This window comes from Bos javanicus, chromosome 19, assembly GCF_032452875.1.
Source record: "Bos javanicus breed banteng chromosome 19, ARS-OSU_banteng_1.0, whole genome shotgun sequence".
Taxonomy (NCBI): domain Eukaryota; kingdom Metazoa; phylum Chordata; class Mammalia; order Artiodactyla; family Bovidae; genus Bos; species Bos javanicus.
The window spans coordinates 42,029,025-42,055,930 of NC_083886.1; the positions used below are offsets into that span (position 1 = coordinate 42,029,025).

Below are 26,906 nucleotides of genomic sequence, written 5' to 3' on the forward strand. Positions count from 1 at the left end.
GATTTCCCTGGTGGTCCAGTGGGTGACTCTCAGTTCCCAATGCAGGAAGCACGGGTTTGATCCCTGGTTAGGGAACTGGGATCCTGCATAATGTGTGCCATGGGGGTGGGGGAGGGGGAAAAAGGTCTGAGTTTAACTTTCCTGTAAGATGAGAAGGGGTTGGGCCTTTCTAACATTTTTTCCCCCCATAAATGATTAGCCAATTGCCCCAATATAATTTACTGACATCATCAAGCAGTTGACTGGATTATCAAAATATTAAAGTAGGGAGTCGAAATTTATATTTAAAGCTATTTATTGATGGAGGGTCAACACCTTTTGAGTGTGGAAGAGATGAATTTAGCACCCATGTTTAAAAGCTCAGGGAAAAATCTGCTTGGCTGTTAGTCATGGTGCCTTTCTCTCAGAACTATCACTGTGGCCAGGAGTTATATGAGGGACATCAGAAAATGATGAGAATAGTTCTCAAAGCTATTTTATAGTGAAAAGTGAAGAGGATATATTTCAGACTAAGGAAAAGAGTGTAGTGCAGGGTGAAATAAGGGCAACAATCAAGGGTTGCAATGTTTACAACATTTTATTAAAGTACAAAATAGTTGGAATTAAGCTAAATAGAAAAACATAGTAAATATTTACAAAAACATTAACATCACTCAAGTCACACACATGTAATGAATGCAGGAAGGTCTTGAAAAGTTTATAAATGGAAAATTATGGAGATTTCCCAAAATGGATATAAAAGCTCACTGCTGAGTATAGTATCAATATTCTTTGAGAATATTGTTCCTGACTCCTTTGCAATCTGAGAGGACAAGTCAAGTGTTGAGATAATCACAACTTAGGATCTAATTTTCTTCATTTTATTGACGGTTTCTGCTGTTATTCAAAAGGATATGAAGAATATGAACAATTTTTCACTGCTTAAAAATTCAACATATAAAAGGCTAAGTGAGTATTTGGAACTGGAACTACATAGAGTTCTATCTGATGGAAAATTACTTATAAAACTAAGATAAAACAGAGAACTAATCATGCTCTATCTCATATTTACTGAAAGTAGGCAGAGTAGAAACTTTTATGTCAAAGGGCTCCAATTTTAGCTTAATGAACTGTCAAACTACATTATGCTAAAGTTACCACACAACTATCCCGAGAGGCCAGGAGAACCTAAAATCATACTTTAAAAGACAAGAAAACAGACTAAATACATATACAAAGCAGAGAAGAAAACAAAACACTGTCCACGAGATGGTCACAATATTATACAGTATTACAGAGAGATAAAGGACACTTGGGCTCTACATACTTCACTTTAATGGTCCTGAACTAAAACTGCCTTCCCCAAACTAAATTCAGAGGGGAGGAAATTGAGACATTTACCTAACTTTAAGATCATTACTTAAAATAGTCACCTCACATTTTAAAAGAAATCATCTTCATCTGATTCTTCAAGGTACTTTATAGGTTTCTTTGTTCTTACAGATTTTGCCCGAGAACCCACAGCTGAGTCCAAGTCCAGATGGAAATCATCACTTTCCTCCTTGGGTTTCTAAAAAAGAACAGCGCAAATAATTTCCAGTATCAACCGGACAGTAGAATTTCAATGCAAAAAATATACCAACAGACTACAACTCAAGGAATTTTCCACCTTCTAACAAGTAGTAAGAAACAGACCAAAGGCAAACCTCTCATTGACTGATTAGTGACATTTAGCTGTTTTACAGCTAAACTACATAGAGTACAAGGGTAATGGATTTACATTTATTTTCTTAAAAATGAGCCAAATTATTAGCAGCAAAGCTTGATTACGTGTTTCACAGTAACTTTTTTCAGTGGGAAAAAAAAACCTACAGTGAAAGGACCGACTAGAACAAGTACCTTGCTCGTGACTGCTTTGGAGATCAGTTTCTCAAAATTAGAGTCGGAATCATCAGAGGAGGACGCCTTCCTTTTGCGGCGAGTCTTGGTTTTGGGGGCATTAGGCTTTTTAGAGACATCAGAATCCAAGTCTGGATCCTTTTTGGTTTTTTTTGGTGCAGCCCTTTTTTTGGTGCCTGTAGTGGAGGTGGAAGACTGACCTGTAAGACAGGCATTCATCATGGTCACTCTTAGCTGAACTGTTTCCACAGTGAACTTTCTTTAGCAACTTGTTTTCCGCTTATATTTAACATAGGAAAAGACAACAATCGAGACGAAAATGCATAAGAGAATTGAAATATTCTTAAGTATCTGATTTTTTTTGTAGTTATAGGCTTCATGTTAAGTGTTTGTAACTGTTTCTAAGTCCCATCCCTGTCATAGGTATGACTAGTTAGGATAACACCTGGCATTTTGAGAAACACTTTTTAAAAATCTTCTGACTAGCAATTTTGATTATAAAGATCTAAGGATTTGTTTTCATTTAGACAAGGTCTTTATTTTAATACCTATAGTAAATTTGGAGAATAAAAATTTGAAGTTGACTTGTAGAAGCCAGTTAGTTAATCCCAATATTACCCAATTCAAAGACTGAGGCTCACTTTTTGCTGCTGTCTTCTTTGCTGTCACATTCTTTTTAGGAACAGGGTTTATGGTTTCAGTTACAGCTGGGAAATCTGCAGCAGGAGAGCTTGGAGGAGGTGGTGCATTATCCTCAGCATCATCAGCATCAAGCTCTGTTACTTCAAGTGGAAAGGAAAGTAGTACATATAAGCAATACACAAAAATCCGTGCTTTGTCCCTGCTCTGAATTCCTATTCAAACACCATGTTTGTGACTTTTCTGGAATATTTCAAACACACTTTTATAACTTTGTTCTAATTTCTGGGTTCTTCATCAGCAAAGTTATTTTTTGTATCTCTAGCACAGTACCTGGCAAGCACATGGTTACTTTTAATATATTAAATGGAGAACTTATTCATGTGCAAAACTAAATCTAATGACCAATATCAATGTAATACTAACAAGAACCCACATTTATTTTCCAAGACAGGACTTGGATAATATAGTCTGGGTTAGAAGCCAGGTGGACCTGAGTGTCCAGTAAAGCAGACATCTCACAATTTTTACTTAAATACATACCTGATGAGGCACTCTTCAGTGGCTTCAGTTCTTTGTTACTATGTCTAGAATAAAATAAAACAAAACATCCTGACGACCAGTTCTAAATGTGTCAAACAACAAAGAATATATCATCAACTATTAAAAACAATCATGCTAAAATCCCTATTAGAGAGGATACTTACTTCGGGGAAGTTTGGATCTTAGGTGGACTAGCATTTGATGGGACAAAATCATCTTGAGTGTCTTCATCAAAATCTGAAAAATCTTCATCTGAATCCAAATCCATTGTGAATTTGGTTTTTGCTGTTAAAAATATACATATGCAAAGAATCAAAGAGGACAACAGGAGAAATATTTAATCCACATATTAATACAATATGTCCTGAAGATATAAGCTTCAGTTTAATCTTTGAAAAGATGTCTTAATTTCTCAAAAATTTAATTACTGCTCTAAGATAACAATTTCTGGGATTATGTATCTTGAAATACACAGGTCGTTTGAATTTTTCAGAATATGCAGCATGTTCTTCACTTTTCCTTACCTGCTGCTCTCCGTGACTCTTTTTCTCGTGGAGGGACATCAAAATTACTTTCGTTACTGCTCATATCTGATTCTGAATCGGACCAGGGGTTTCTTTTCTTTGCTTTCTTGATTGGTTTAAATGGCAATGTAGTTTGTTTCTTTGTCTTGGTAACTGGAAAGGAGATAGGAATTAACCATCTTTACATATTCTCTGACTCACTTTTCTCCATCTATCATCCATCTATCCTTCAAATATTAGGTTGCCCAAAAACTTCATTTGGCTTAAAGTGTAAAAATAAAAGATATATTTTTCCTATTTACCAAGGACTTTATTCAACAAAGCAGTCACTAACTGAATGAACTTTTTGGCCAACCTAATACTTAACTCTGTGCTAGTACTGGGAATACAATGGTGAACGGAGACAGACATAGTCCCCCTTGCTAAGGAGCTTATAGCTTGGTCATCTAATCCCATAGTAGTAGTAATCCCACAGTATATGTGTTTACATAGGGCATGCATCAATAGTATGCGTGTGCTGCTGCTGCTGCTAAGTCGCTTCAGTCATGTCCGACTCTGTGCGACCCCAGAGACGGCAGCCCATTAAGCTCCGCCATCCCCAGGATTCTCCAGGCAGGAACACTGGAGTGGGTTGCCATTTCCTTCTCCAATGCATGAAAGTGAAAAGTGAAAGTGAAGTCACTCAGTCGTGTCCGACTCTGCACGACCCCATGGACTGCAGCCTACCAGGCTCCTCTCATGGGATTTTCCATGGATGCATGTATATATATATAAATATGAGGCTTTTGCAAGAAAGAGGTGTTTGAGCTGAGATCTAAAGTTTAAACAAGAGTTAACTAGCTGAAGGGAAATGGATGACAAACATTCTAGTTCAGGATATAACATGTACAAAGTTCTGTGAGAAAATACAGTGCGTTTAGGAAGCTGAAAGAAATCCATTATGGCTGGAAAACAGAAGTCAGGAGGAGAATGGCTGGTCTTGTTAAGAATTTTGTTTTAAAAAGGGAACTTACATGACCAGATTTGCATTTTTAAAGAGTTTTGTAGGCTACAGTGTGGAGATGGGAAAGGCACAAGAACAGCTGGAAGATCAATAAGTTATACAAGTCAAGGCAAGGGAGACAATGCAAAGGGAAGAATGGCTTGGCCCAAACCTTAAGGGGCATTTAATGGCTGAGTTGAGGAGGTTTAAAGTCACTAAGTCTTGTTAATTCTTAACCCCAACTGTCTCTCATACCCACCCTTTGCTATTTATTTCCCTCATTTAGGCCCAAAGATAAGAAGAACAGTCTCCCTACTGGTCTACTTAGTTCTTTCTTCATATACCTAGTTGAATCCAACATATCCACCCTCCCCAACAACCTGGTTTCCTAACTCTCCACAATTTGATATAACTATTTGCTACTATTTTTCAAAATAAACCCTCCCACTCTGCGAAGGGGGCCTTCTCATTGTCCCATGCACATTATATAATACTTATTTGATTCATTGGCTTTATATGCTAATTGATTGCTTTGTGTTGTTTAGTTGCTAATTTGTGACCCACTCTTGGTGACCTCATGAACTGCAGCCAGGCTTCCCCATCCTTCACTATCTCCTGGAGTTTGCTCAAATTCATGTTCATTGAATTGGTGATGCTATCTAACCATCTCATCCTGTGCCACCCCCTTCTCCTTTTGCCTTCAATCTTTCCCAGCATCACGGTCTTTTCTAATGAGTTGGCCACTAGCATCAAGTGGCCAAAGTACTGATTGCTAGGTAGTTTAAACAGCATAGTACATACGGCATACTTTTATTACTTTTTTGGAGGATAACTGCTGTACAACGTTGTTGGTCTCTGCCATACAACAATGTGAATCAGCCGTAACTATATATATCCCTTCCCTCTTGAGCCCCCCTCCCATTTTCTTACTACTTCTTTTTCAACACTAAGATCTTTAGGGGACAACAGACATGGTTGGATGGCATCTGGACATGAGTTTGAGCAAACTCTGGGAGACAGTGAAGGACAGGGAAGCCTGCAGTGCTGTAGTCCAGGGAGTCTCAAAGACTCGGATGTGACCAGTCAACTGAACAACAACAAAAAATGTTTCTATTTGTTTTATTCATCTTTGTACTCCCCACAGAACTGAGCACACATTACCTATCAAAAGTAGGTACTCAAGGATAGATATATACATCAATCAATGGAATAGAGTTGAGAATCCATAAATAAACTTTAGATTTTTGGCAAAAGTGAAAACAATTCAATAGGGAAAGTTTTTTCAATATATGATGCTGGGTCATCTGGATATCCACATGCAAAAGAATGAAGTTGGACCCCTTGCTTATACCATATGCAACTTACTTCAAAATTACCTAAATGTAAAAGCTAAAACTAAAAACTCTTAGAGGAAAATAGGAATAAATCTTTTCTTCTTTTTTTGGCTACACCACAGGGCTCGCAGGATCTTAGTTCCCCAACTAGGGATCAAACCTGGGCCCTCAGCAGTGAAAGCATGGAGTCCTAATCACTGGACTGCCAGGGAATTCCTTAGGCAAAAGATTAGATATGACACCAAAAATATGAGCAACATTAGAAAAAGATAAATTAGACTTCATCAAAATTAAAAATTGTGCTTCAAAGGACACCATCAAGAAAATGAAAAGATATTTCACAGGCTGGCAGAAAATATTTGAGAATCATATATCTGATAAAGATTTGGCATCTAGAATATAAAGAACTCTTCCAACTAACTCAACAATAAAAAGACAAATAACCCAATGTAAAAAATGGGCAAAGGATCTGAACAGACACTTCTCCAAAGAAAGTGGAAACAATCCAAATATCAGCTGATGACCAAATAAATATAATGTGGTATATTCATACAATGAAAAACTATTTGGCAACAAAACAGAATGAAGTATTGATACATGTTACTACATGGCTGACCCTTGAAAACATTATGTTAAGTGAAGAAGTCAGCCACAAAGGAAAATATTACATGATTCCATTCATATAAAATGTCCAGAATAGACAAATCTAGACACAGAAAGTAGATTGGTGGTTGCCTGGGGGGAGGGGGAGTTGGGAGAAAATGGAGAGTGACCATTAATGGGTACAGTGTTCTTTGCAGGGCAAGAAACTGTTCTAAAACTGAGTATACTAAAATCACCAAATGGTACACTTTAAATGAGTGAATCTTGCATGTGAGTATGTTAAAACAGCTCAATGAAGATGTTAAAAATAAGTAGATATTCAGTAAAGGCATAAACAAATGGTTAGAGTTGTTATTTCTATTTAATTTACTGAGTGAGTGTTAAGTATATCCCAGGTACAGTGCTGAACTCTGGGGATAAAACAACATGACTAAGATGTGGTGACTGTCTTCAAGAAACTTTATATATGAATATGGTTCCAAATAGGAAAAGGAGTACGTCAAGGCTGTATATTGTCACCCTGCTTATTTAACTTCTATGCAGAGTACATCATGAGAAACGCTGAGCTGGAAGAAGCACAAGCTGGAATCAAGATTGCTGGGAGAAATCTCAATAACCTCAGATATGCAGATGACACCACCCTTATGGCAGAAAGTGAAGAGGAACTCAAAAGCCTCTTGATGAAAGTGAAAGAGAACAGTGAAAAAGTTGGCTTAAAGCTCAACATTCAGAAAATGAAGATCATGGCATCTGGTCCCATCACTTCATGGCAAATAGATGGGGAAACAGTGGAAACAATGTCAGACTTTATTTTTTTGGGCTCCAAAATCACTGCAGATGGTGACTGCAGCCATGAAATTAAAAGACGCTTACTCCTTGGACAAGGAAAGTTATGACCAACCTAGACAGCATATTAAAAAGCAGAGACATTACTTTGCCAACAAAGGCCTGTCTAGTCAAGGCTATGATTTTTCCAGTGGTCATGTATGGATGTGAGAGTTGGACTGTGAAGAAAGCTGAGAGTGGAAGAATTGATGCTTTTGAACTGTGGTGTTGGAGAAGACTCTTGAGAGTCCCTTGGACTGCAAGGAGATCCAACCAGTCCATTCTAAAGGATATCAGTCCTGGGTATTCACTGGAAGGACTGATGCTAAAGCTGAAACTCCAGTACTTTGGCCACCTCATGCGAAGAGTTGACTCATTGGAAAAGACTCAGATGCTGGGAGGGATTGGGGGCAGGAGGAGAAGGGGACGACAGAGGGTGAGATGGCTGGATGGCATCACTGACTCGATGGACGTGAGTCTGAGTGAACTCCGGAAGTTGGTGATGGACAGGGAGGCCTGGGGTGCTGCAATTCATGGGGTCGCAAAGAGTCGGACACGACTGAGCGACTGAACTGATGTTATATATATTAAAACCTTATAACCAGCTAGAAAGTGAAACTTAACAAACTGAGCATTTTCTTCAGAGCCCAATAAAGTATTTCATTACAAAAATCCAATACCAAGGAAAAAGATAGGGAATTTCAGATATAGTCCTTCATGGACCTCAAGAAGAACTTCTGAATATCTATGTGGAACATACTAGGTAACAAACAGAATTTAATCTCAACTCTACATCATTTTTCTTAAGATGTTTCAATACCTGGCTCTCTTTTCTGTTTCTTTTCCAGTCTCAGTTTTTGGCTTTCCATTTCCATTCCATCTTCTTGAGGGCTTCCTTCAGTATTTTCACTCTAAAAGACCACACAACAAAAATGGTCAAATTCTGCCAACTTATTATTCAGAATAATATAGGGTCAAATATACAAATATATATTTGGTCAAAGAGTGATTTTTTTTTCTTTCTATTTTGGCTAAGAGCTCTGAATAATGGTATGGGTATGACTTTTTCAAAGATACTTAAACATTGAAAATAAATCAGGCTCATAAGAAAGGGAAGTTATGATGAGTTGATAAACTCCAAACTACGGGATTAGAAGTTCTATGATTAGTTCAGTTCTAAGTGGAAAAATGCTTAAAGTGTTTTATGTATAAGCTTTCAAGAGTATTACCTTAATTTTCTTTTTAATTTTCTTTTCTGCCTCTGCTTTCATTTCTTCAGTCACTCGGGGGATGACTCTTTTTCCACTTGGAGAAGGCAAAATTTCTACCATTTGTGTTTTTTTCCCCTTTGCTTTCCCACCTTTCCCAGGAAGTCCTATTTGTTCATCTTGTTTCTCCTTTGCTTCAACAACCTAGAAAAGGTGGATATAAGAAAGCAAGGCTATGGGGAGGAAGATGGGAGGGAAGTTCAAAACAGAGGGGATATATGTATACCTATGGCTGATTCATGTTGAGGTTTGACGGAAAACAACAAAATTCTGTAAAGCAATTATCCTTCAATTAAAAAATATATATATACAATGGGGTCACATCAAAAAAAAAGAAAGCAAGTCTATAAGCTAACAAGGACATTACAGCATAGATGTCACTTTATCCCTAGGGACAGAATAAAAGGCAATGATTAAACTGATTTCAGTTTGTTACATCTCAAAGGTAAATTTGTGATAAGCTGTTCAAACATTAAGGCACACTTTGAAAAGTGGAGATAAAAGACTGAGTTCTACGTTTGATTCTACAACTTAACCTTTGAGGATAAAATGGGGAATCAGAATTAAGGATAAAACACATATACATACACATAAATGTATACGTTTATAAACTCAAATAAGCAGAAAGGATGTGATTCCAGTAATGTATCCAATCACCAATTACAAGCTAGACATCCAAACTGAAGTGCAATAACATAAATCTTCACATTAAAGATTTTAGCTTAATTTATGGAATTAAGATACTTTTTCTTATGTTAAAGATAATGTTGCAAAACAGTATTACTGATTTGGAAACAAAGGATCTTCTTAAACTACTGATTAGCCAGCCCTGAAGGAAACTGTCTTTGTCCTTTCAGGTTTACTTGGGGGGCTGGGTTGGTGTTCTTCTACATTTAAATTCTCACTCCCAATAGGTCAAAAACCAACTTTTGTCCTTTCCCCTCTTCCTGTGAAAACTTCTAGGTAGTGTGTTTCCTGGTACCATTTACTTATGCCCCCTATATTCTTTCTATTGTCAACTGTGAAATTTCCTGACGAGGTATATTGCTAGAATAGCTTATTTCATTAATACAAATTCTAACATGGGCATTATAAACTACACACCTCCAGCTCTTCAACAAAAGCAGCCAAGTCTTCTTTCCACAAATCTGATGGACTCTTTCTCTTCAATGTTTCTAGCTCTTGCTCCTTCATAAGACAGTCAGAAAATTAAGAGTTAATTTATGTGCATAAACAGCATTTTCCCAAAGCCCACAATTTTCTTTCACCATTAGAATACAACCAAGCAACATGTACTATCCAGCAACAACTCACTTTTTCATTTCTTAGTTTGCACAGTTCATCTTTCTTTTCCTTGGTTAGATACCAAAGAGGCATGTCAAGAAGGTAGTTGAAGGTAGGTCCAGAATCTGTTGCAGAGTCACTCTTTTCAGTTTCCTTTTCACTGTCACTTTCTTCATTTTCTTCTTCATCCGGAACCTAAACAAGAAATTAAAATGTATCTTTAATAGGAAATGTGAAATATAGACATTAGATTGTACACAATCTCTAATAACATAGAAAATTAAAACCAAGAAATTACCTTTTGCTGGGCTTCTTTCCAAGCCTTCACAGGATCCGAATCATATCCTCTCTGAATCAGAACTTTAATTAACTCTTTCTTAGGCTTATTTTCTATTTAAACAAATGTGAACACAGAGACAGTAGTTTTGAGCAATATTTTAGGAAAGGATAAAGTTTTTACCATATTAAGTCAAAAGATTAAAACTGGAACTTATAAGGTCTTTTTGCATAAATTTGTACATCCTGGTGGACACCAAGTCTTCTCCCTAAACCACTGATAAATATAAATTACCACAAGGGGGCAGTCAAATCATATATGAGGTTGTGATCTAATCATAACAGAAGACAATCAAAACCTTTATTTCTGATAAATATCAACCTCAATTATACTCTGTTCTTTTCATTTCAACACTCGAGCAGGTAAGTTCTTAGTGCCACCATCCAAACATTGATTTCTCTTGATTATGGCCCCTTACAATGCATTTGTTCCCTTTTTTCTATAGTACCCCCTTCTCAGTGTCTACTATAGTCAATTTATTAGACTTTGAGGGATACTGAATGTTACTAGCTGTGATATAGTGAGGTTCTAAGTGCCAATTAACTTGACATAAGTCACACCTTTAGGCCTTCTATATTAACTCTTCAAGAAGCCTGGACAGTCTCTAGTATTTCCTAAATTCTAGTCAACTAAATATAATCTTTACTTTTTATTTTTGAGTCATACCCAATATTATTTATTTAGCTTTGTCTTAAGCGGTAGTATCTGTAAAATTAGGGGACTGAGATGCACTGTTATAGTATTTTAAAAGACCCATGAATATGTAACTATTAAACTAAACATTTTTGTGTACCATTAGAAAATTATCCTGTGATCACTATGTAACTTGTGTTGTCATGTTTTGGTACTTGCTACTACAACCCATAGTTACCTGGCTTTTTTAGTTAATCCTGGCCAGAGCTGAGGCTTCTAACTTTAGTCAAAACTGTTTTATTCCTGGTTAATACTTAAACTTTGATTTTGTTGCTTCTGGAATGTCTTAAAATTCCCTTAGACAGGACTTTCAGTCTTGGGTATACAATTTACTTATAATATAATCCATTTAAAATCCTCCTTCCTTTTTGGTTTTTCTATCAGACTTCTCTCTGCTGTTATCAATCAGTTTACACAGGGACCTCTTCTAGCTCTCCATTCTCTTCTGTCTAAAGTGAAAGTGAAGTCGCTCAGTTCTGTCAGACTCTTTGTGACCCCATGGACTGTAGCCCACCAGGCCCCTCCATCCATGGAGTTTTCTAGGCAAGAGTACTGGAGTGGGTTGCCATTTCCTTCTCCAGGAGATCTTCCTGACCCGGGAATTGAACCCGGGTCTCCCGCATTGTGGGCACTTTACCGTCTGAGCCACCAGGGAATGTTAACTAATTTCTGATTTCTCAAGATGCTCAGTCTAGGAAAAGCTATCTCTTTTAAACCATAAATGCTTATTTAGATATATGAAAAACACACATGGAACCAGCAGAAATAAATGGATTTTGTCCTCCCTCCCTATCATTCCTCTTACCAAAACTGTTTAAAAGAAGTGAGGCAAGATTGTAATTTTAGTACAGGCAGTTATCGGTCCAGAAACATACCAATGATTATTTTGCCATCTATTTTCTCTAAGATAAAGCGAGCCTGATTATTCAGTTTAGCAGATTCAGCACCAAGCATTCCTAGAAGCCATTCTTTTCTTAATCCATAATATTTAAGCCTGAGTTCAAAGAAGTCTCTTAGAATATCCAAAACTGTGTCGTATTTCTTTAAACAGCCTACATGGTCAAAGAGGACCTAGAAAAGAAAAAACAAGATTAGAGTCAACAGTAGACAAATTGGCTAAACTTTAATGGTTTTAAAGGAATGACCTCATTCTTTGAAAATGTAAAAGTAGCCTAAGACATCCTTTAAAAATTGATATTAACCTGTAATATACATGGAAACACGTTTATCATAAAACAGGACATACCATAGAGTTGCATGTGAGACTAGTTTGGAGTTTGAAGACTTTGTGTAGTCCAGCTCTCTCTGCCTCCACCAGCTTTTCTTCAGTCATCTTCACAACAAACTTCACAGTGGTGTCTGTGTGGTATTCCCTATAATCTGTTATGAGAGGCGGTGTCTTCTCAGTGCCATTCAACATGGGCTCAAGAACCTGTTCCTTATACGTCTAAAAGAAAGAATCCTTTTGTAAGTTTCTAAAACTTAGGCTCCTGTGTATTCAACATACGTTAGTATAAAAAATGTTTCCCCATCACAGAAATCAAAAAAGAAATCCTTACTTACCTGGGTCCACGTTCTGATGGGAAGCTCTGAGATTTCAATGGTTGTAGAATTAAGAATAGCCACTTCACCACTAATCACATATTGATTTGGAGCCAGCTCCTCAACAGTACCCTTGAAGTTCTTGTAACTTGGAAGCTAAATTGGTATTTAAAAAAAGAATGTTTTCGAAATGTGATACTAAAACAAATCCCAACAGCATTAAACAGTAAATCTAACATTAAGCAATAAATAAATTTTTATGCTCTTTAGCTACATCATCTGCTGAATTGAAACCAGAGGAAAACTAAGGTTCTTAGTCCACAGAATAGTTACCATTGGCAAAGGTTCTTCTCCATCCATCAAACGTCTGATGTTATTCACAACTTCACGAACATCAAAGTTGGGGATTTTGCAGGACCACCCAGTACCAATTCCTTCAGCGCCATTTATCAACACCATGGGTATAATAGGAATATACCATTCAGGCTCAACACGCTGGTTGTCATCATATAAAAACTTTAATGTATGGTCATCTTTTGCTGGAAATAACAACCGAGCCAAAGGGCTAAAGAGAAAACAAAGAATGTTGTTTTAGAAAAATATTGGCTTTGACACAACTTTCATGGAAAGAACATGTGTTATTTCAGATATATACATAAAAACTACCTTGGCTTTACCTGTTAATATTCATTTACCAATATTATTTAGAGTATTTTCTACATATATGTCAAGCACTGCAGATATTAAGTCTCAGTCTTTAAGGAGCTCAGTACAGGTAGATATTCTAGTAGTACAGCCAATGAATGTACATTTTGTCAGGTGGTATGGTAAATATTAAATAGATAAAGTACCTAAAATTGGTTGAGGGGCTGCTAAGGAATGCTAAGCCCTTTCTGATAGGATAATATTTGAGCACAGAAGAAACTGAGAGAAAGTGTACATACAGCAAACAGAGGTACCAGTAAGTCAGAGGCACTGAGGGAGTGTGCTTGGCCTCTTTGATTATAGGCAAAGAGGCCAGGTGTGTTTGAAGAAGAGATAGTATGAGATGGAATCAAGACATGGGGAGGGGGAGCACAGATCATATAGGGTCTGGCTTGCTAAAATAAAGCTCTAATTTTTTTCTGAATGAAGAAGTTATTCCAGTGGCTAAGAATCCACCTTCCAATGCAGGGGACATGGGTTTGATCCCTGGTCGGGGAACTAAGATCCCATATGCTGTGAGGCAGCTAATGAGCCCGTACACTCTAGAGTCCATGCACCACAACTAAAGAGAAGCTCATGTGCTGCAACAAGGATTCTGCATGTGACAACTAAGACCTGATACAGCCAAATAAATAAATATTTTTTAAAAAGTTGGAAGGTTTTGAACTCGAGTAACCTATTAAAAAAGTTAATCTACTGCCAACAGAAAGAAGGGTGGTAGACTATACTAGTCTATATATTGAATGGGGTGACTAAGTATTTTTCCAGTTCAGAGTCCCCAGGACTTGCTGATGAACTGGATGCAAGTGTAGAGAAAACAAGTCAAAGGTAACTCCAAATTTTTAGCCTGAGAATTAGGAGGATAGTATTTCATTTACTGAGACAGGGACTAAGAGTGTAGTTTTGAACTTATGTTTGAGATATTTATTAGACATCCAAGTAGTAAAAGCTGAGAGGGACATGAAATTTAGAGGCCAGGGCTGGAGCTGAGACTGGATGCATGAGATATCATCCCTGGATGGGAAGGCAGTATAGTTAGTAGAAAGAGATCAGATGAAGAAGCCCCAGGGCAGGCCATAATTTGGAGGTTGGGAAGATGAGAAGGACCCAGTGAAGAAGACTAATAAGGAGGAGAACCAACAGCCTAGTGTCCTGGAGGACAAATAGAGAAAAAAAAGAGGTTCAGGGACGGAATTATTAATTATGCCCTATGCTGTTGAAAGAATGAATAAGATGACAGTTGAAAATTGACCAATCATAATGTACTTTCCACAGACTTGTAAAGGAAGCAGTATTTCCACTTTGGTATTTAAGAAGAATTAAGTTCTTATCTTGACTCTGGCTTAAACTCTATATCGGAGTTTCTTAATCTTGGCACTACTGGGTCAGATAGTTCTGTGCTGTGCAAGTGCTGTCCTGTGCATTACAGAGCGTTCAGCAATACCCCTGGCCTCACTAGATGCCAATAGCATGGCTCCCCTTGTCATGACAATCAAAAATGTCTCCAGACATTGCCATATGTCCCCTCAAGGGTGAAATCTACCCTGGTTGATAACCACAGCTCTAGATGGAAGAAAAGAGAAGAAAATAAAAAGAAACAAGAGTAAAACATTTATAGTTTGGCAAGGAAACAACATTTTAAGGGATATAAAGGCTAAGCTATCAAACTGAAATAGAATTTTGATTTTCTACTCATTGCAAAGAGTAGACTAAACTTTAATGAGCTAGTTTAAAACAATTAAGAATGCAAACATTTGCATCAAAAATCCATTTTCTGATTAACTGAATTTTTCTGTTTTTGGTCAACTAACTCACAAGACTTCAAAATTGGAAATGACAATTTACTAAAAATCGGAAGCATACCCACCTGAGCATTGTGAAGATGTATCGAGGACTAGCAGAGTCCTTGCCACCATGCAACCTGGTACCAAACTGACCAATGGGCTGCAAAAGGTTCAGATTATTGCTGCCCACAAAGTTCTGAGCCAAATTGATAATGGTCATCATTAGTGACATCTGGGGGAAAAAAGATTCATTAGTCTCATCCATAGCCTCAATAATAACATGTCTATTGTTATGACTATATTTCACTATAATCCTGTAAGGTTTTATGAAGTGTAGATGTTTACTGGCTTTTCCAAGATAAATACATGGCAGACGTAGTACGTAAACCTAAGACTTCTGGCCCCTAGTTCAGAAATTGCTTGCCTTCCAGCAATTTCTATCAAGTCTTAACCCTGAAGGCACAGCTCCTCCATTCACCCTCTGCAGAATGAAGTATTTCCTCCTCTGTGTTAAACACTACTCCTTTCTATTCTAGCACGTTTCACTCTATAGTTGTGTGAGTTTATGTGCACATGTGTGGTAGCCCTCTGGCTTAACTGTGATTATATGTTAAAGGTAGAGAATATATATGATTTAATTTTGTATACTCTGTACACGGTAAGCATTAAACAAATATTTACTAGGTGAACATCTACAAAGTACCTACTATATTTTGATTTGAAGCAACAAGCAAGACAATCATCTCTTTAAAAATCTAGAAACTTACAGGAAATCTTATTCTTTAAAAATGTTTTATATAATAAATGCAAAAAACCAATTTCAAAATAAAAAACAAACAGATGTATGTTTGTATAAAGGCAATCAATTCAGACATATATGAAAAATTAGAAAACTGCCCTTTCCCATTCCCAGGGATAACCAAAGATAACAGTTTGGAGTATATTATTATTCTGGTCTTCTTTTCTTTTCCCTCACTATGTTCTTCAGTGTTAGTACCTATAGATATGTTGTTGTTGCTAAGTCATGTCTGACTCTTTTGTGACCCCATGGACTCTAGCCTGCCAGGCTCCTCCTCTGTCCATGGGATTTCCCAGGCAAGAATACTGGAGTGGGTTGAAGAATACCGTTTCCTTCTCCAGGGGATATTCCTGACCCAAGGATCGAACACGTGTCTCCGGCATTGGCAGGCAGATTCTTTACCTCTAAGCCACCAGGGAAGCCCCACCTATCACTTATATCACAGATTCCATGTACAGATGTCATAATTTATAATAATTTTCCATTTGATGGACACTTTCCATGTCTAAATTTTGGCATAACAAAGTTATAGCAAACATTACTAAATATTAATATCTTTGAATGTAGATCCTTGCATATCTTTTGATTACAGTAGCCTTGTTTTAGACATTCCCTTCTCCAGGGGATCTTCCCAAACCAGGGATCGAATGTGGGTCTCCTGCATTGCAGATATATTCCTTAGCCTCTGAGCCATCAGGGAAGCCCATTATAGGCACATTATTTTTATAATCAGATTGTTAAGTTACAAAATAAACAATTTTATAGTTTGATATATTTCACCAAATTATTCTCTACTATGGATGTACCAGCTTATACTTTCACCAACTGTTTGGAGAATGACTTTGCAGGTATTTCTGCTATAATGCTTTCCAGAAACATTATAGATAATGTGTTTACCTCACCATGATGATAAGAGGACATCTCAGCTACTGACCCAGCTAACTGGGCAACCTTCACCTCTCGCTTGTCATTCCGTTTGAAACATGTAAACAAAACCTTTCTCTGACCTGGTTTCAAACCTTCAAAATGAAAGACGTGAAAATATTAATATCATTAATTTAATCATTTCTAGGCATTGATTTCCATCTTATGGTAAAAATAGAACTCACCATCCACCATAGATGGGATAGACCTTTCATTATCAGAATTTGAAAACAGGATAAGTTCCTTGTTTATGAAGTCATTGTATGTCAGATATGTGGTAGCTTGCCCATACAAATAATCCTGAGGAACCAAAGAGAGTATTAAATGATCTAGTTTAAGATAAAAAACATCACTGGTCTTAACAATGCTTAATGCAAAAATAAAACAAAGCATTATCATTTCTATGCTAATTCTTTCAAAAACAAAGAATTATAAAGTATTTTATGTTTTAAAGACAAAGCAAATTTATTTGCTATACAATTAGGAAAAAAGTTTATTGACTGTAGTTTCTTTCAGGTCTAATACATCTATGCAGCAATCATTAAATAAGGATATTTATAAGTAGTTATCTATTAACTTTTTTACTGAAACATTTATTTAGTAGCCTTAATTTGCTATACTATCAATTCTAAAAGGTCAGTAAATAGTACATTTTGTGGGATATATTTAAAATTTTCTTACATCAGGAAGGCCAAGTAACTTTCGTTGTCTTCTATCTTCCATGAAATGAGTTAACCATTCCTTTCGATCATCTGTCTGCTTTTTGCTAAAGGCCTACAAATTAGAAGGTAAAAAAGATGTTACTGGCACTAACAGATACCAAAATATTTTTTCTAGAAAAAACTAACAAACCATAATAACTCAGTTTCTAAAATATCTGATTCCTTTCTTTGGAATATGTGTACTGAAAATCATCTATTTTATAGAACATTTTATTACATGAAAAATTAAATGTTTCAGTTGACTAGTTAAAACACTGATTTCTAAAACCAGTGTGTGTATGTGCTCAGTTGTGTCTGACTGCAACCCAATGGACTGTAGCCCACCAGGCTCCCTTGTCCATGGGATTTTCCAGTCAACTATACTGGAGTGGGCTGCCATTTCTTTCTCTAGGGGATCTTCCCGACCCAGGGATGGAACCCATGTTTCTTGCATCTCCTGCATTGGCAGGCAATTTTTTTTTTTTACTACTGCTCCACCTGGGAAGCCCCTCTAAAACCAGAATGTATTTGTGAAATACACTCAAACTCACCAGGCTGATTGCAGCATCATCTTCGGGACCGGAATATTTAAATTGGATACGATGTCTTTTCATATCTGCAAAGTATTCTTTAGCTTCCTTTGATGTGCTGGTACCCAAACCTACAAAAGCAAGAACACCAAGTTACTCCATATAAACCTGTACAATGGTATATAACAAAATGAGAAGTTCTATGTGAGTTTCAGTACAAACCTTTGTAATATTTGACTTTCCATTTTTTATGATTTGGTGTAGAACTCTTCCATTCTTCAAACTCAGGAAGGCTATAGAATGCCATTTCTTGTTTGTTTTTAGACACCTGAAGTAAAAAAAACACATTGCTATGGCTTTCCACACTGCTGGGTTCCCTGCATACCATCACACATCACTGAGGTTATATGTGTATCCAGGGTTGAGGAGTAGAGCCTTCAAATATTCATTATGGTACCTTAGAAATCAGTATACCTTTACAATGGGAGTGATAAATTCCTCCAGAAAACGATGTCGCAGAAGAGAGGGCCAGTTGTGATGGATAAAATTAATCAGCAAGCCTTTGATATGGGAACCGTCTTGGTCCTAGAAATATTTGGAAAGCCAAAACACAAAAGATTTGTTTAGAAACTAAAAAAAATTGTGACTGACATACTGGCAATTTCTCAAAAGTTTTTCTGTGGGGATTAAAGAAAAAAAAAGCTATTCAAATTTAGACTCACTTAACCTGTATTATATAATATGCATAAAATAGAAACATATCTTATTAGATGTGGACTAAAGATAAATAATATCCTTTCATGGCAGAAAAGCAATGCAACAATAAGACATGTTTAATTCTGACCTGATCTGTCATAATCATTATCTTTCCATAACGTAGAGTCTTCAGTGAATCTTCATCTTCATAGTTTTTCTTGTACTGAAGACCCACAATCTTAATTATATTGTTAATTTCAGCATTTTCCATTATCTGAAATGGACATATAGACAAAAAGGTAAGATTTACAAACTTTAAAGGAACAAAGAATTATAACAGTATACGTTGCTTGGATTTTTTGGAATTCCAGTATTTTTGAGTTATTAGCAGCAGCCTATACTTTACTAAGTCAGAAAGATCTGTTAAGATATGCTACATTATACACAATTTTCTAAAATAACGACAAACTAAGATATATTTTAAAATCTTATATATATCTTATATCCTCCCAATAAGGGGGTGAAATATAAGCTTAGATTCTGAAGATAGTTTTTATATACTCTACCTGTTTATGAGAAGCTTCTCGAACATTGAGGATTTTTCCTCTAAGAGGGAAAACCCCATACTTGTCTCTCCCAACCACACCAAGGCCTGAAACAGCCAAAGTTTTAGCTGAGTCTCCCTCTGTCAGGATAAGTGTACACTCAGTAGAGTTTCGGCCTCCTAAAATAAATAAATATTAGCATATTTAGTCCAACCTCAAATATACTAATTCAGACATGTGATAAAACACAAATAACTTACAATTCATAACAAGTTGGCTTGAGAGTGAAATAGAGTTAAGTAATTGGACTTATAGTTTAACTAAAGTTTGTAAGTTAATAAAGTCTTAGTTTCCTAGACTAATCTTTCATGATGATTATACTGTTGCCAAACATTTGCTTGATCATATTACATTTAACATATTTTGTGGGTAATGAGGTTTAGGACATGCCTCTAAAATATGGCACCTTGGCACATTATCTTATTAAGCTCAGGGAGTTTTGAGAAAAGAAAACTTTAGTAGAAGCAAGAATATCTCTCTGATCTCTCCCCTAAACTTCTCTCCTGAAGCAGGTCATAAGATCCTCATGAAGGAGGTGCTCGCCTTAAACCCGGAAGAAAAGAACATTTTAATCTAAGATTAAAGGTCACCAAGAAGAATCTGAATGAAAAGGCCATGCTAAGTTTCCCCAGGTTTACTATAATCAGCTAATAATCACTGTCCTATCATATCTTTCCAGAACTTTGCATTCTTCATCAAAGCTAGCATAAAATCACTTAAGTTTAACCATTTTTTTGGGTTTTCACTTCCTTACAAATTTTCACGTCACAGGAAACTATATTAAATAAATACACTTGTTTTTTTTCCTGTTAATGTCTGTCATTTTATTTTTCAGAGATAGCCAGGGACTTAGGAAGGTTGAGAAGACTACTGTATAAACATTCTTGTTTTATACACCAAAATAATCATTTCAAAATTATTTTTAACAGTTAAAAACATAAATGACCCAAGTGTTCAGTAACAGGGAACTGGCTGATTTTTAACAAAGTACAAATATTCTGTTGAATATTAAGTGTCAAGGGAAAAATACCCACAGTATGCTGTCAATGAATCAAATCAAATAAGTATAAGATTTAAACTTTGGAAACATTAAATATGTACCTGCATCATTGGCATCATCAAGTTTGGGAATTCCTTTGATTCTGTTATGTTTTACAGCAGAACACTTCTTGTTTAACTGGATTTGGGCCTTAAATTTCACCCAATTTAGTATACTTTCTACAATACCACAGCCAATCGCCTGAAAATGAGAAGATTCATGTTAGGGAAAAAGAGTTCTGTCAGAAATACGGAATACAAATGAATTCCCACAAAAATGGGCAGGATGTGGCACATTTTCCTGTCTCAGATTATCACTATTGAGGCAGCTGGTTCCTTTGGGTTTTCATTCAATATTTACTGACTACATACTTATATGGTGCCAGGCACTGAGCTCCATGTGGAGATCTAGTGGTTAAAACAAATTAGCTGTAGTCCTTGTCCTAAAGGAGTTTGGTACAACAAGGAAGACAGAAATAAAATGAGCGATTACAGTATGAAGAGATAAGTGGAAAGCATATCATGTATAATAATATATGGCCAGTGTCTTATGGGAACAAATTTTTAGGGAAATGAATATAAAGTAAAGGTTTTCCTAAAGAAATGACAGTTAAGACCTAAAAGTAGTCAGCCAAGTGAAAAGCGTTTCAGGCAAGGTAATCCCTCTGCCCGAAATGTGAAAAAGCTCTAAAGAGGGAAAGAGTACTCTGTTTTTGAGTAATTTAAAGCCAGTAGGAGTGAGACTTAGGTAATGTGGGAAAAGTGGTACTGAGATAAGGTTGGAAACGGCAGGGTCTTGTAGGCTGAATTAAGGAATTCAGGTTTATGCAACCTAACAGTTGGTTGGAACCTTTGACTAAAACAGGACATAGTTTTGTTTTTTGAGGGTGGGGAAGTTCCATGAATGGCGATTAGTGAGCATGGACAGAACTGATTCAGTTTTGGATGTGTCCGCTGAGAGCAACTTAAGGCATTCAGTGCTTGGTAACTAGTTAGATGAGATAAATTCAGAAGTGATCTGAACTGGTGACATGTAATGGCCAAATAAATAAAGATGGCATATAGATGATAATTAAGGGCTTGGTAAGAGTTGGTAAGCGGTAAGGGTTGTTTTTTTAATTTCCTTTTCAGAGAGAGAAGACATGTGGGAGGAATTTTGGTTTCTGCAGAGTTGAGAAGGGTAATGGAAAATAAAGGAAGATGCTTCTATCGTTTATTTCCTTCCAAGTACTCACAGCTTTGATGAATTTTTCACTCAGCTGGCATGTTGATCCAAAGCTCTTGACTTGTAAAGTCATGTTCTCTTTTGTCTGGGAGTCGAAGGTTGGGTTTTCAATTAAGGCATTCACAAAAATCCACATGTGATTTTTTACCTGCAGTAAAAATTGACAGTAAATTACTAAAAATTTACTCATGCTTTATTTATAGACTTTTGCTTCTTCCTTGACTTTCAAGAAAGAACAGTGTTAAAGTATCGTACCTGATGTGCTTTTACTGCAACACCACCCTTGTTCTTTTTCTTCACAACATCAACAAGTTTAGTCACAATCTGATCAGCTACATAATCAACATGTCTGCCACCCTAATGAGGAAAAATGCCAAACTGTAAATCCATTACCCTCAAAATTGTAATAATAATCAAACATTTTAAAAGCTAATTTAGTTCCCTTGATGCCAAGGTAGCCAAATATTCAAGTTCATTTTATATATTTAAAACAAGAATACTTATATGAAATATGTAAATATAAATCATGATTGATAATTCAAAAATAAAATTACCTTGGAAGTAGCAATGCTGTTGACAAAGCTAATTTGCTGAAAGCCTTTTTCACTCATTGTTAAACATACTTCCCACCTGTGGTTTACTTGTTCATGGATAACTTTCAATGGATTGCCAGTTTCATCTACCTTATCCTTCAGATACAGATCTACATAGCTACGGAATCCTTTCACCTAAAAAATAATAGTATTAATTTTTTTTAAGTAAATGAAAAAGTAGGTTATAAAGATTTTTCAAAACTAATGAAACGGTGTTCACTGATATGTATAAGAGGATGGTCATTAAAGGACACAAAAGGATTTAGTTAGAAGATTCTTTGAGAAAGACTTCAGTGAACTTAAAATAAGTTAACTGATTTTTTTAAAATGTGGCATTATGTTTTCTTTACAGAACATATCTGAGAAGTGCTAAGAAAAACAAATGGGAGGAAAAAAAAATCAACTTTGCTTTTGATGATGGTCACACAAAGTACCTCATTGCCTACATTCAGTAAAATACTTACTGGAAGCCTATTTCCATTGAGATAGACCTTGACATCTTTAGTGGATCCAGCAATATCATATGCTCTTCTAACCATCAGTGCAACAATATCTTTGTCTAGGCTTTGCATTTTAAACTTAGACAAATCAGGGTGGAAGGTAATACATGTATAATCTTCTCCACTAAAGGGCTTGAGTTCCATCTCACCAGCTTTCCCCATGTTATCCATCCATGTCTATGGAAATAAAGAATAGAGGAGAGAAAAAAATTCAAGTTATCTCACAAACTAGAATTAAATAACACAAATTTACAAGTCCTAAAAAAAGAAAAACACACACTCAACCAAACCAACCCCCACCCCCCAACTCCCCTAATATACGTTTATGAGTAACTTTCTATGAGCTTCCCTAGTGGCTCAGGGTAGAGGGCAAAGCGTCTGCCTGCAATGCAGGAGGCCCGGGTTTGATCCCTGGGTCGGGAAGATCCCCTCGAGAAGGAAATGGCAACCCACTTCAGTACTCTTGCCTGGAAAATACCATGGATGGAGAAGCGTGGTAGACTACAGTCTGTGGTGTCACAAAGAGTCAGACACGGCTGAGCAACTTCACTTTCCCTCTCCCATGATTTAATAGATTATAAATTATGTTAAACCATTAATGCCACTATTTTATAATTATTATTGCTAGAGCATAATTTATAATCAAGGCACAAGATACTCATTTACTTACCTGTTTGAACATTTTCTTGTATTCTCTACTTGCTGTTTCCACAGTAAATTTGGTACTGAATATGTTACAGAGTTTGGCTCCATAGCCATTTCGACCACCTGGGCAAATAAATGTAAAATGTGATTTAACTGTTCTTATCTCATTTACAGCTTTATTTCTTAATCACTGGCAATGCTATTTAATTATAGAGATTTACTCCCATATTTTTAACCTTTAGGCCACAATCTTTGAAAAGATGTATTTTTTCAGCAACAAATGTGTTTTTTATTTTCCTCAATACTCTACCTGTTACTTTCTTTTCTTCATCATCATAGTTGCTAGAAGTTAGGAGCTGTCCAAAGATAAGAGCTGGGACATACATCTTCTCAACTTTGTGTTCGACAACAGGAATACCTTTTCCATTATTCCATATACTAATTAAATTGTTTTCCCTAAGAAAAGAAGATTGAATTCTTTTTTTGTAAAACAGATGTTAAGCTAGTGCTTAATTCTTTTCATATTTAAATTCCATTGTCTCTAAAACACACGTCTCAATTTCTTTATGACTCTTTTTATATATACCTTCTGAAATTCAGCACACTTAGTTCCTAACACTCATGAAATAGGAGCCAAAAGGAAAAAAAAAAATCAATCCTTTTCCAACACCTGGGCAGACACTGATAATACTGAAAAAATATGAAGCTTTAAAATGTTAGGATAAACAAAGGGAAATGACTTATGCCCAATGGAAAGAAAAGGACAAAATTTGGAAACAATATTATTATACCGCTTTTAAGAGGATCATCTGCACTGTCCCAGCTCCCTTAGCTTTCCCACCTGACAAAGCACACTGGCAAAACAAATATGAAAGCGCATTATCAATTGTAAACGTCCCTGCTCACCAATAAAATATTCAAAATTTATTCGGACTTATATTTTAGTTCTAACGACACACACTATGGTTCTTATTACATGTAGCTTGCTGCTGCTACTGCTAAGTCTCTTCAGTCGTGTCCAACTCTGTGTGACCCCATAGACGGCAGCCCACCAGGCTCCGCCATCCCTGGGATTCTCCAGGCAAGAACACTGGAGTGGGTTGCCATTTCCTTCTCCAATGCATGGAAGAGAAAAGTGAAGGTGAAGTCGCTCAGTTGAGAAAAGTGAAGGTGAAGTGGCTCAGTTGTGTCCGACTCCTAGCGACGCCATGGACTGCAGCCTACCAGGCTCCTCCATCCATGGATTTTCCAGGCAAGAGTACTGGAGTGGGGTGCCATTGCCCTCTCCGACACGTAGTTTAAAACTAGCTTAATATTTTTTAAAAGACTATGGCATCAAGTCCTTAGGAGCACTCAAGCACATCATTAACACATTTCCCAAAAAGAATCTAAATTATAGTTTATGTTATAACTGAATAGGATAATAACAAAGGGAAGCTACACCCTGACTACCCACAAAAGGACATTTATAAGCAGAAATGTTAGATCAAATTATTCTTTATCACCATCTGCTGGTTTACTGTTTGAATAGCATCATGAGAAAAAGTTATAGCTATAGACTCTGGAATACTTAGAGAACTTATTGGAGATGTTTATTGAAATATTTAGAGATAAAGTGTTATAATGTCTATAATTTATTTTGAAATGATTAAAAAATATAGATGGTACACAATATGGCAAAGTGTTGACAACTGTTGGATCTAGATGGTAGCTATCTAGATTGTTCATTTTAGCACTCTACCTTTCTGCACTTTTGCAAAATCCCATTAAAAAAAAGCTCAACTTTACTATAAATCAAGTAAATGCAATTAACAGCAACAGGGTGCTACAAAAAAACAAAAGACTAAGCAGGAGACTTACGGGTCAATTGTGATTCTAATACAAGACATTTTTGGGTCCCTTTGTTTGTTGTCTGCAGCATTGACTGAAAGAAAATACACATTTGTAAAAACTTAAAGTATTTTAGAAAACACTCTTTACCTCTAAGATATAAAAAGAAAAAGTCTCAAGCAGTGCAGGAGTAACATTGATGAGGTATTCATTTAGCAATTTTTATTCATAGGACTGTTTCTAAGAACTCAACTTCCTAGATTCCAGCAGACTGTCTAACCTTTGCCAACTCTTTTTTGCTATGAATAATACTTCTCACATCTGACCAGTAGATCTTTGTATTAAGAATATACTTACCTAGAATCTCATCAAAGATTTTGTACAAACCAGGAACATAAGTGACTTCCCTATAGTTAATGCCAATATCTTCATCATAAACCCACATTTGCTGGAAATAAGAAAAAGAAATACGGTTACTTTATATATCTACTTTGTTTTATTATCATGGTTACTGTAAAGTCTTCTGAATTAGTATGACAATGTAGATGATAGCTTAGGCCAGTTCCAGAAGACAAAGTATATGAAATATAGAAAATTAACCTGGAAAAGTATTCATCTTAACTACACTTAATTAGCCTGATTTTACCTGGGTCACTGATTCCACAGAGCCAATGTAGGTGTCTGGGCGGAGCAGGATATGTTCCAGTTGTGTTTTCTTTTGATAGATTCTTTCAATAGACAATCTTTTCTTAGCATCTTCATTTTTCTTTGTTTTGCTGACTTGCATATTTTCATTTACAGGCTAGCAATTTTTTAAAAAATTAAAGAAAAGGGATTTTGAATCATAGGTTTATCAGAAACCAGAAACAAAATACCTATCGTAGTGGTCTGCTTACACACACCAAAACAAATCGCACAGCCTTTTGGTAGGTATCAATGGAGCTGGCATAGTTTTGTACAAACATGGCAATATAAGTTAACTGCAGCAGGTTCCCCCAAGTGTCAGTTTAAACAGACGTATTATTTTGCCATGTGTATCTGACATGGAAATACTTTCATGCGTTAGATGCCATCAACAGCACACACCCCCTTCTTTCAGATACTCCACACGTATCTACTGAGTGCCTACCAGGTCTCAGGCACTTAACAGATTCTACAGTAGCAGTACGGGAGGATAAGGATTCCATCCTTTGGACACGTTAACGTTTTAAACACAGGAGGGACGTATTTTGAGCATCTCGGACCTGCCGGCTCCATAGTGGGAACCGTGTTCCTTGCTCTGCACTGTCCAAGGTCAGGGTCGTCCAATCCCATTTTCAGCCCCAGGTAAGAGAGGAAAGCATCTCTCAGTGCCGCGTAAAGCTACATGCGGACCACGATGCCACCGACCTACACCGGGACCAAATGAATCTCTAGAAACTGAAACACAACGCCGCACCCTAGAAGCCAGTACAGCCGACAATACTTCACTACTTGCACCAGAAAAAGGTTTCAGTCTCTTCGCGATCACGCCGAGCCCAGGGGACCCGAGTAGACGCGGAAAACCCACGCCCAGCCCTCGGGGGCCGGACTACGACCCAGACGCCTCTCTCTCACGGGCAGCCGGAGAGATGCCGGGACGCGCTGAGGCTCCGCGACGCGCCCCTCCCGCGAGCTGTACCTGTAGTGGCGACACCTCCATGGTGACGGTCGTGAAGAGGCTCGAGAACCCTGCAAGTGACTAAACCGGTGGGACCCTCGAGACAATCACTGAGCAAGCCTCTTCTCCACAGACGCACGTCGGTTAGGAGAGAGCTTCCACTCCGGTTTGAACCTTCCGCTAGCCCGCCCAAACCAGATAGGCCAATCGTTGACGCGCTCTCATCAGTTCCGTCCAGAG

The 26,906-nt window shown here is 36.9% G+C and overlaps 1 protein-coding gene across 2 annotated transcripts; it reads right to left on the reverse strand.

The window, feature by feature from the left end:
* Positions 1 to 558: 558 nt before the first annotated feature.
* Positions 559 to 26,906, reverse strand: TOP2A (DNA topoisomerase II alpha). 2 transcript variants are annotated; one of them, XM_061391730.1, is made up of 35 exons: positions 26,688 to 26,906; positions 25,674 to 25,829; positions 25,385 to 25,475; positions 25,058 to 25,121; positions 23,508 to 23,653; positions 23,223 to 23,320; positions 22,517 to 22,729; positions 22,014 to 22,187; positions 21,715 to 21,816; positions 21,470 to 21,607; positions 20,298 to 20,436; positions 19,158 to 19,315; positions 18,740 to 18,865; positions 18,370 to 18,480; positions 18,118 to 18,223; positions 17,917 to 18,026; positions 17,346 to 17,438; positions 16,850 to 16,964; positions 16,638 to 16,759; positions 15,025 to 15,173; positions 12,786 to 13,017; positions 12,474 to 12,608; positions 12,157 to 12,357; positions 11,786 to 11,981; positions 10,179 to 10,270; positions 9,911 to 10,075; positions 9,701 to 9,784; positions 8,558 to 8,740; positions 8,149 to 8,239; positions 3,585 to 3,737; positions 3,225 to 3,345; positions 3,061 to 3,104; positions 2,520 to 2,660; positions 1,879 to 2,054; positions 559 to 1,549 (listed from the first exon to the last, which is right to left on the reverse strand). In XM_061391730.1, exons 1-35 carry the CDS (start codon positions 26,706 to 26,708, stop codon positions 1,421 to 1,423), a joined length of 4,575 nt encoding a protein of 1,524 aa, XP_061247714.1. In that variant the 5' UTR covers positions 26,709 to 26,906; the 3' UTR covers positions 559 to 1,420. The 2 variants fall into 2 exon arrangements, with proteins under 2 accessions (XP_061247714.1, XP_061247713.1); XM_061391729.1 differs by having other exon boundaries at positions 1,879 to 2,078.

Excerpts from the sequence above, each read along its gene's own strand:
- TOP2A (XM_061391729.1), bottom strand. The coding sequence starts at position 26,708 with ATGGAGGTGTCGCCACTACAG. Across the intron at positions 20,437-21,469 it reads GTGAAAAATTCATCAAAGCT|GCGATTGGCTGTGGTATTGT; the intron begins GTGAGTACTTGG and ends TCTCATTTTCAG. Across the intron at positions 19,316-20,297 it reads TGATGATGCCAATGATGCAG|GAGGCCGAAACTCTACTGAG; the intron begins GTACATATTTAA and ends TATTTATTTTAG.